We start from the raw sequence: 9,637 nt of genomic DNA, 5'->3' as shown, positions 1-9,637 counted from the left end.
ACTGGGAACTCAATAGCGGAGGAGCTTGTGAATTCTACCAGTAACGTGACTATCGGTTTGGATGCGAGGTATACTTAAACGCATCAGCTAACACGAGGGGCGACTTTCTCGTAAGGGCTACCAGAGTTGAAGTCCGTGGGAGGCATGTAACCGTAGGGCATGTAAGGAGTGGATCCTTCGTCTCCCACTTCAATGGCATCTCCAAAGTGTGTCATGGAAGGGAGTGTCGCTGCAGACATTGTCATGTAGTTGGGGTGGCTATGAGCGGCTGTGATGGCTAGGTATGGCTGAGCGAAACCGTAGGGTGCGAGGAGGATCTCATCGGGAACAGAGTATGTTGAGTATGTGAACTGAGAAGGGCTATCTGAGCGAGCTCGATCATCGTAGGTGCCGGAGAAGAAAGGCTCGTCAGTAGGCTCCATGGGAGGAGTGAACTGACCCTTGGAGACAATAGGCCTTCTGGGAGTTGCGGGTTGCGGTTTTTGAGATCTGGGTGCGGCGAGGGATTGCTTCGACTTTGCAGATTTCTGTGGCTGCTTGTCGGACTCGGCATCGTCAGAGGAACTAGCACGGCGCTCAAGGTCTTCAAGACGGCGCTTGAGCTTCTTGCCTGAAAGAAACTGTTAATTCTGCGAAAACTGTTTGCATGACCCTATAATGAGTCTCAAGTCACCATACGATAGTTACGCTGAGCAATGCGGTTCTGTATCCTCCGGCGCTCAGCGGGGTCTGGGATCTTGGTCCAGTCCTCGTCGGGTTTGGCAGAAGCACTGAAAGCACTACTCGTACTCGAGTATTGTCTGTGACGTGAAGGGGCTGCCGAATAGGCGTAGGCAGGTTGCATAGCCATTGCCATGGTGTTTGAATGGTGAGTCAGCAGTTGGCGCAATTGTATTCCAAGTCAAGAGATACTGTTGTGATGAAAATTGGTGATCAATATCGGAAATATTTGGGAGTATTGTCACTTCACTGGACCTGTTGCAAGCCAGAGCCGGTGATCGATTGAGAAATAGACGGAAAGTAAGATGGAAATATGAAGGGAAGAGATTGTATATTAATACTCTCGTACCGTAACATGGACATGAGGCACTGCACTCGATGTTGGAAAGCCAGAACACAACCAGTATGGTTGCCTTGTCGCCTTTCTGATGCCTTTACTGTCTGCCCTACAAGGCAACTAGCACCTCAACATTGCATAAGACATTTTCATCAATCATGGCCAGTTCAGCCTCACTGTTGATTTTGTAGCTCGGTCTGGGGGGCTGAAAGTATCTCAAATCACTCATGCTGTGCCCCATGAAGATTTCCCAAATCGGTATCCACCCCTTCGGTTGGACCAATGGTTTCTAGCATCGGTGCTTCTCTATAAGGGCCGAGTAGCGCCTCAAAGCAGGGTATCGCCAGGCAGCAGCTGAGGCTCTGCTGTTTCAACAATCATACCAGGAGTAGAAGAGGCGAGAGGCTGAAAGCATCCAGGTCTGCTTGGCCAGACGTATCCGGGGTGCTCCTCAAACTCATGAGTCACGTGTTGTATTTTGGGCTGCCGCAGGTCTTCCATTTGGTTGAGGCCTGCAACAAGGGCGCGAAAGGCAGCTCAACGGCGTCTAGACAGTAAGTGACCTATCAAAATTCGCCGCCTCGTCTTAACTAGGGTTTCATCTGGCTTGCAGGCATCCAAACTGCTCGAAGTTGCAGAATTAAGGCTACAGTCCACGGCCTCGAGACGAACCAAGATCAGCTGTTTGTCCGGCTGAGGAACTCCGCCTCAGCTTCAGTACTGGGAGAATAAAAAAGATGTCGAGCCTGCAGAGCCAACTATGGGGGTAGCAACCAGGCCAATACGGGTCTTACGGTCAAAGATCTTGGAACTCTGCGCTTGATCACTAAAGGAAGTGATGAGCCTGAACCTGAGCCTGGAGATTTTGGCGAAGCCACGTTGAAAACCACTCCGAACATCAGACGGTTACGAAAGGGGGTTCGAAATAAGGATGAAGGTCTGGAATTTGAACTTGCTGGCAGATAGAGAGGTTTAAGGGTCGCCGGATTGCTGGAGAGCGCAAGCAAAACAACGAACTGATCGACCCAATTTTCAAACAATGGCCCGCTGCCTGTAGAACTACTTAGACGGAGCATTCGTAAGAAAGGGATAGACTGAAATAGCTATGTTATAGAACACCTACAAATAATGCCTAAGATACGTAGCTTACAAGGTCCCATTCCGGACGCAAAGCAGGGGCTTATTGCGTACCATGCGAATTTGTCCAGAGAAGCCTAACCTGCCCAAAACTCCCACCTAGTAAGCTGGCAGTTGACCTATTTTATTACCATCTCTGTCTGTCATGTCTCGTCTAGATCATTTTCATTGAGCTATGCCACATTCCTGTCCAGACCCTTTCCCCGCTATAGCTGGAAACAACTTCCAAAAGACGAAATGGTATTTCTTTATCTTACCGCCAGAACTTAACTTCATAATTGCTACTTTCCCTGAGCCAAAAGAACTTGCCACTTTGCTTCGCACTAGCAAGCAAATTTACCCTATCATTGACAACTTGTTATATTACCGCGATGCGAAGAGCGACAGCCCAGATGCGCTACTGTGGGTTGTAAAGAAAGGAAGGTTAAACACAGCTAGGAAGGCCATCATTGCTCACAAGTGGCAGTGTACTTCCCGTGACATAGAGTCCGAATGCACAATTCAATCGACACTAGACAGGTTCCTTTGCCTAGCATCATCGGAGGTGGGTGCAGTGGCTTGCGTTGGATGACTTTCATCAGCTCATCCACGTCTGTTTCGAAGTTGATCTGATCACTAAGGTTGGGAGTTTCGTCGTAGGTGATGGTCTCCGAACCAGCATTTGGGTTGGTGGCCATGGTTCTGACAGTCCCAACTTGCGAATTACTTTGTGCCGGAGAAGGTGCTTGTTCGGTATGTTTATATTTGATATCCCCTAGATGCGAGGGGACTCGGCCGTGGTCCTCATCATGTCCTACCGGACGGCGATCATCACATATTTTTTTCTTTTTTCTTTTTTTTTTTTTTTTTTTTTTTTTGACAGGCATAGAGTGGTGTGGAGTTGTAGACGACCTTTGATATCCTCCAAGTTGTTACGGGTTGGGAACTCGATGCTGAGGTGTTGTGAGACCGCCTACTAGACCGGAACTGCAAAGAATATTTGAATCAGAGCATAGTGGCCGGAAAGTTGCTGTGGCCTGCCTTCGTGTCTCGGGACGCCTGGTGCCTGATGATTGAGGATTAAGAGCCGTTTGAAATTTCAAGTCAGTCTTGCTCCAAAGGCTCGGTCAACAGTTTTTGTTGTTTTGATCGGAGCTCAAGGGAATACCGGGTAAGACTTGGCGCCGTTAGGGATGAACAGACAGTTCATGACAGTTCAGAGACAGTATCGGAGCACAACAGAAGTAAAGTTAAACTGAATTTGCGTAGAGAAGCCGAAGTAAAATATGTACAAGAGCATAAATGGTGGTACGAGTTATGGGCGGGAGACTTGACCAGGTAGCTGAGCAACAAGGAGGATTCAGGTACATACCCATGGCTTGAGGAGAAAGTTGATATTATAACAGGCTTCCTGCCCCTGAGCACTCCTCCGAGAGCGAACCACTTAATCTCTCTCAAATAATCACATGGATTCAATTGAATCCCGTGGCCGCCAAGTCAATGAAGGCGAGATCAGGATCGACGTTGGTGGCATCATTCATCCCCTGCACAATTATGCACCTGGTCCGATGGGTCAAGACTCTTGCTGGCTGCCAAGACAGATTACGCGTGTAGCGAGCCGACGTCAATTCCCGCTTTCTTCATTACTTGCTGTATAGGGCAAGGTAACGTCTCGGGGCCCACTAGCCGCCGGATGTGGAGCTGATGATCCGTACCTGGCCCACTATCTCAGCTCCTACCGCCACGACAGGGGTTCTCCCTGCTTCTGTAATCTTTCTTGTAAACGCAAGATGCGATCCTCAACAATAGCGCATGTCTATCACGACCAATAAGCCTCACTTGCCCACGGTAACACACGGACTAGCCTTTATCTGATTGAGCACCACCAATAAAGGTAGACGCCATCATGTGCAGCGGAAAGTATGAATGTGGTTATTCTCATTTCGAGTCAACTTTCTCGTTGAAGCTAAGTCATGTTACCGCCACTTCCGCGAACCTTTTTTACTCTAGAGTTGTCTACTAGGCTTATAAATGCGGCAGATAGCCCATAGAAGTATGTTATTCAAGAGACCGTTGCTAGTTAAGTATCTAACACTTTGATACCAACAAGCGTCTTTTTCGTTAGCCCTGGTCTTTTATTTGTCTTATCATTTGAACGCTCTGCGCTCCATAACTTTTCCATATTGTGCACTCTCTCTGAGCGCAATGTCGCCCCGTCACAACTGCAATGTCATCAACGATGACAAAAACGATAAATTTCACGTCGATATGGAGGATCACAACGGCATTTTCGGTGATGACAGTTGCGATTTTTCCATCTACAGCGATGACACCAACGATGATGCCGTCCTCGAAGTGCGCAAACTTGTAAGCGTATATTGCATCTACCCTATGGATTGGCGTTGATACTTTTCATTAGTTTGACTCGGCTCATAGTTTCACTGTTAAACTACTTAAAAAAGGGGTACCGGATGAAGAGATACATGATGAGCTGCAAAAGCATCTCGAGAGTCGAATAATACTATTACTTCATCGGGAACGTATATACGGATACCATAACTAAAGGTCTTTAATAAATTTCAAGGATTGGTTCGCCCCTTGACCTGATCCTGCCTCATAGTGAGAATGTAGAGAATATAGCTCAATCTCTATTGACAGTATACAAATACCTTTTTTCTTACTTAGACATGCCCCGGATTAGATCTCCGATCGGCTGTGGTTATATCTTTCCCCCTCTACATCTTAGATGCTAATTGAGAACTTCCTTCCTTTCTTCTGTTGATCTTCCAGGTCTCTGCACTGGTTCCACTCATTCCTGCATCTGAGTCGGTGGCATCTATACGGTCCATCTTCGCAATTCTATAATGCTAGTGCGGTTCCCCATCAGAGCGGCAGAATATGCTGGTTACTGGTACAATATGATTCAAGAGTATCCAGCTCAGAAGGCCTTCTTTTGAAGCATCCTATACATTTCCCTCGAGTCTTTGTTAAGCATGAAAATCTTCATGTTCGGTGGTATAATCGCTGACATGTACTATATATAGCTCGTTTCGGCCCTCAAACTTTCCATCGTCTTCTCCGATGCTTCATCCAGTTCTGCTTCTCGTATTTGGAGGTTTCCCAATACATTAGAACTCCTGATCCACCATTTTCTCCCTTCCTTCGTTGAAATCTAGGTTACTCGTCTCCCCGACACCTTGCTCGCCAGTTGCTGCCCCCTTCGACACGTATCTACTAGATCTTTCACCCTCCGGCAACGGTGATGCTGTCACACCTCGGTTCTCCTCGAGACTTATCGAAAACCGAAAGTGCTTACCCCAATTGCTCATCTCCTTCTTCAAAACACTTAAAACACGATTTGATACTTTCGAGAAGCGGGGCTACATCTTCCTTTATCAACAGTCAGAAAGTTTCCCTGCCTCTATCTCGAAGATCTTTGAGATAATCAGAAGACCCTCTTTGGTTGCGTAGTTTATACCGAACACTACACCACCTTTGAGAGTATACGTAGCGCGTTTATGATGCTGGTCGGAAGGCAGATCACCTCGCCCAGGTATTTCTGGGACAACAACTTTCGCCCATTTTCCAAGCAATCTACCAATTCTTTCAGAAAGACTTGGATTTGATACTGTCGATTCCCAGGTTCAATCAAAATATTTCTTTAAGGGAGATGTCTCAACATATTACCGCGTTGCCTTCCATCCCGTCGCCAACCCAACAGGCCGATTCCACCTCTACTCCATCGAGTAGACACCCTCCGCTATGAACATGACATCCTTAGCCTTTTGAAATTTCATCCGGTCGTTCTAGACACTAACACGTCTTCTTTCTCTTGACCCTCCTCGCTTTTATTCCAGTTCCAGACTTGAGATTCTCCTTTACCGTGCTCGACTCTTTCCCAATAGAAGCTCAGTTATGACTACTTCTATACGTCTGATTTTCTGTCTATGTCTTGGGCCTCAGCACAAGCTCACGTCTGTTTGTTGTTCGCTGCTCCTGGTCTTCTCGATCCATCTTTTTGCGCCCTGCTCGTGAATTTCTTCCCCTTTGTCACATTCCCTCGTCTACGAGGTTTGGGTATACGACCCTTTATGTGTTGTTTGATGATCTAGAGGGGTGCGTCAGCCATGGACTCAAATGTGATATCGTAGCATACCATCAAATTTTTCTTTGCTCCTGACAAATGCTTGTCATCTGGACACCGCTCGGTGTTCTTCATCTTCGAATCTGTCATCCAAAATGCCAAAATTCTATCTAGGACTGGCACTAAGTCTTTATGATGGTCGTCATTTGTAATTGCATCATTACTGGTCTCCAGCAGTATGTGTTCCAAAGTAGATGGCGTCGTCCGTGAGTCCAGATACATATCACACACCGCGATAGAAGTCTCACAGGTGTGAACAGCGTGAACGGTACTCGGCGGCTGGTATAGTTTATAGCGTTCGCCCAGTAGTAAAGCAATTAGAGGAGGGCATCGACGATTGCCAGCAAAGTCTTTCAACTTCTTACCAGAGAAGTCATACGATAACATCCAGATCTTCAATCCCATCCACATGTCAATGCTGGTAGCCACACCCTCATGGTCAACATGAGCCATAGTGTCAGCTCCCTGAGATGCTGCGAGAGTTACCTCCATTGATTCTTTGAAGCCCGTTAAATCCACACCCTCTCTCTCAGCCTGCTCTACAACTCGCGGTATTATATCATAGCCAGGAATCTTTGCCATCCATCTGCTGTTGCCTGTCTTAATTTCAATCCGAATGTTGAGCATGTTGATGGACGGCATATCGTCACTGTAGAATCTCAACATTGCCTCTTGACCAGACCACTTCTCTGGAATCCTTTCAGGTGACTTTTTTCCTGAGTCGTACACATCAACCGATGGCAATTGAGCAATCTGCTTCTCGAGCTCTGCCCGTTCTAGGATGAAGTGATAGTAGTCTTCTTCTGTGTTAGGTGGGGCAGGTATAACCATAGATAGTAAACATGGCCCGTTTGTCAGGATTTCAATGGCCTCGTCCAGAGAGCAAAAAATGAACTCATCGAGGCTTTCCCCATACTCTTTTCGCATGTATTGATCTTTTGTGATGGGCTTGCCGGGCTGGACTGACCGTAGATAGGCCAACGACTCTGTTGAGTCTTTGAACTCTCTTGTTGCGGGATCTAATGTCGAGATTTTTGTCTCGACCTTTTCGATTTCCTCTTCGAGGACTTTCTTCACCCATTCCACACAAGCGTCCATAGCCACTTTTCGACAATGGTCTACTTTCTTTGGACTACAATCCCGGGGTCGTTCGTGAAAATAGCAAGGGACAGCAGGAACCTGCTTCCTCATCTCACTGATTTTTGTTTTTGCACAAACTAGCATATGTTTCCGACGATCTGTTATAATCTTGTCACAGCCTGGGCAGGGCTTTGTAATGACGGAGTCGTACCAGTCTACCCATTGCTTTGGAGTTACACTCATGCTGGTCTTCCACGACTGGTATGTAACTTTACCCAATCCGAAACCGAAGCCAGTTGTAATGGCTAGCTACTTTGGTGCTCTCACAACGCCTAGCATAGCATACGCCCGATATAACAAGATTGTTTTGGAAACCGATAGCAAAATGAAATTCATCCATTGACTGGGAGGGGGAGCTTCAGTGACTGAGAGGGAGTTGGCAAGGCTGGGAGGGAGCTGGTAATTCTGAGAGGGAGCTGGTAAGTCTGTGAGGAAGATACAATGGCCGAGAGGGAGCTTCGGTGACTGAGAGGGAGCTTCGGTAACTGGGAGGGAGATTCAGTGACTAGGAGGGATGTGGAACGACTGGGAGGGAGTTGGAAAAGACTGAGAGGGAGCTTCAATGGCCGAGAGGGGGCTTCGGTAACTGGGAGGGAGATTCAGTGACGTTGATAGAGCTCGAGTTCGACATTCTTGTAGGCTAATCGGCTACCTTCAAAACGGTGAGGCTGCAATCATCCAGACGTTGAGGTGCTATCCTTACACCCACCGCGCAGCCCCTGACTGTTCACGTACATGAGGCTGCAGGATCACCAGTATGTTTACGTCCAACCAGCTATGGCTACATTTCGCTTTCTGGATCCCTGCTACAGCTTCCATCGAACCTCATGAGAGTGTGGGTTTCTCCAAAAGTTATGCCTAATACGTATATGGATTTTCCTTTTTTTTTTCTTTTTTTTAAGGAGTCCCTACCGTTCCATTTTATCCTCTGGTCATATACTTCAAAGTTACTGGTGCAGACATACCAGACATGAAAGACATCTGGAGCTCCTACACTTTCATGAGCTTTAGGATCTTAAAGTTTAGTGTGCAGGGTGCTAGTGGCAGATTGGCACTAGACTGATCGGTACATGGCTACGGAAGCGAGTGGCTGGGATCTAGCGTCGATCCCTGCACTTGCGACGGCCTTGTCAACCCCTGTCAGGTCTTTTTGCCTCGCGCTCCCCCTTCAGGTCTTTTTACCTCGCGCTCCCCCTCCAGGTCTTTTTACCTCGCGCTCGCCCTTCAGGTCTTTTTACCTTTACACCATTCTCTTCTCGCCAAGTAACGAGGCAAGGCACACAGTCCAATATGGCAAACCGGTATATGCAAGTTATGATAAGTCGCATCAAAGACTTTGAGAGAAATGCGTGCAACACCATTGACCCTGGGAGCGACTCGAAACAATTAACTAGCGCACTGGAAACTTTCCGTGGGACAGTTATCAATGTTGCCCTGTTTTCAGAAGCGGCCAAAGAATTACGTGATCGAGTCCATGGCCTTCCAAAGCGAGTCAAGAACGTTTTTGACTTTATAGATCAAGATCGACAAACCACCAAAGAGACCAATAAGACTTACATCAAAAACAACGAAATTCGACACAAGCTGAAAACGGAGGTCAAAATCCATACTGTCGTGTTTTTAGGCATAACACTGGCTGTTAACAGAATCAAGTCTCTCAAAATTAATGATTTCCAAGAAATATGTAGGCTTGCTGAGCAATACATACAAGTTCACAACCTCAAGTCCGACCTTGAGCAGAAGGAATTTCTCCTTGTCATCCCGGGTTGGATAAAATCCATTCCCAAATGGGCTGGAGGTATGTTTTCAACCCCGTCAAGAAAAGGCTTCGAATCTCATTATAGGAAGACTATGAAGTGTTCAAGGAAACTGTTGTGCGAAAATGTTTGAGCAAGAATCTCGCAAACGATAATGCTGGATGCGAAGCCGATGAGCCGGCCCCCAAAAAGAGGAAAGTACTTCCTTTGGTTGTTAAACAAATCGATGGCGACCAAGCTTTAACATCAATAAGGCGAAGGCCGGATCTAGTCGATTCGAGGGCAATCCTTGACGCCTGTGAACCCGGCTCTGACCAGCCCCTGTGTTTATCTTTCTTCCCAAGAGCAGAAACAGCAAGTTTATTTGAAAGTTTATCAATAGGTATTGATCAAAGTATGTTCAAGCTTGACAGTTACCAAACC

General features: G+C 46.9%; 5 protein-coding genes across 5 annotated transcripts; 2 read left to right on the top strand and 3 right to left on the bottom strand.

Moving 5' to 3' along the window:
- Window positions 1-83: 83 nt before the first annotated feature.
- On the bottom strand, window positions 84-856 carry FOXG_14019 (uncharacterized protein; the record flags this gene model as incomplete). The annotated part of the gene is made up of 2 exons (XM_018394086.1): window positions 84-610; window positions 679-856. 2 exons carry the CDS (start codon window positions 854-856, stop codon window positions 84-86), a joined length of 705 nt encoding a protein of 234 aa, XP_018253531.1.
- Window positions 857-2,640: 1,784 nt separating this feature from the next.
- Window positions 2,641-2,871, bottom strand: FOXG_21345 (uncharacterized protein; the record flags this gene model as incomplete). Its single annotated transcript, XM_018401678.1, has 1 exon — window positions 2,641-2,871. One exon carries the CDS (start codon window positions 2,869-2,871, stop codon window positions 2,641-2,643), a length of 231 nt encoding a protein of 76 aa, XP_018253530.1.
- Window positions 2,872-4,378: 1,507 nt separating this feature from the next.
- Window positions 4,379-4,579, top strand: FOXG_21344 (uncharacterized protein; the record flags this gene model as incomplete). The annotated part of the gene is made up of 1 exon (XM_018401677.1): window positions 4,379-4,579. One exon carries the CDS (start codon window positions 4,379-4,381, stop codon window positions 4,577-4,579), a length of 201 nt encoding a protein of 66 aa, XP_018253529.1.
- Window positions 4,580-5,838: 1,259 nt separating this feature from the next.
- FOXG_14017 (uncharacterized protein) lies at window positions 5,839-7,415 on the bottom strand (the record flags this gene model as incomplete). Its single annotated transcript, XM_018394085.1, has 2 exons — window positions 5,839-6,281; window positions 6,330-7,415. 2 exons carry the CDS (start codon window positions 7,413-7,415, stop codon window positions 6,144-6,146), a joined length of 1,224 nt encoding a protein of 407 aa, XP_018253528.1. The 3' UTR covers window positions 5,839-6,143.
- Window positions 7,416-8,747: 1,332 nt separating this feature from the next.
- FOXG_21343 (uncharacterized protein) lies at window positions 8,748-9,507 on the top strand (the record flags this gene model as incomplete). The annotated part of the gene is made up of 3 exons (XM_018401676.1): window positions 8,748-9,255; window positions 9,306-9,412; window positions 9,469-9,507. The coding sequence occupies 3 exons, from the start codon at window positions 8,748-8,750 to the stop codon at window positions 9,505-9,507; spliced, it is 654 nt and encodes a 217-aa protein (XP_018253527.1).
- Window positions 9,508-9,637: the final 130 nt, after the last annotated feature.

Source organism: Fusarium oxysporum, chromosome 6 (genome assembly GCF_000149955.1).
Source record: "Fusarium oxysporum f. sp. lycopersici 4287 chromosome 6, whole genome shotgun sequence".
In the NCBI taxonomy this organism is placed as follows: domain Eukaryota; kingdom Fungi; phylum Ascomycota; class Sordariomycetes; order Hypocreales; family Nectriaceae; genus Fusarium; species Fusarium oxysporum.
This window is presented reverse-complemented; position numbering and strand designations above follow the sequence as displayed.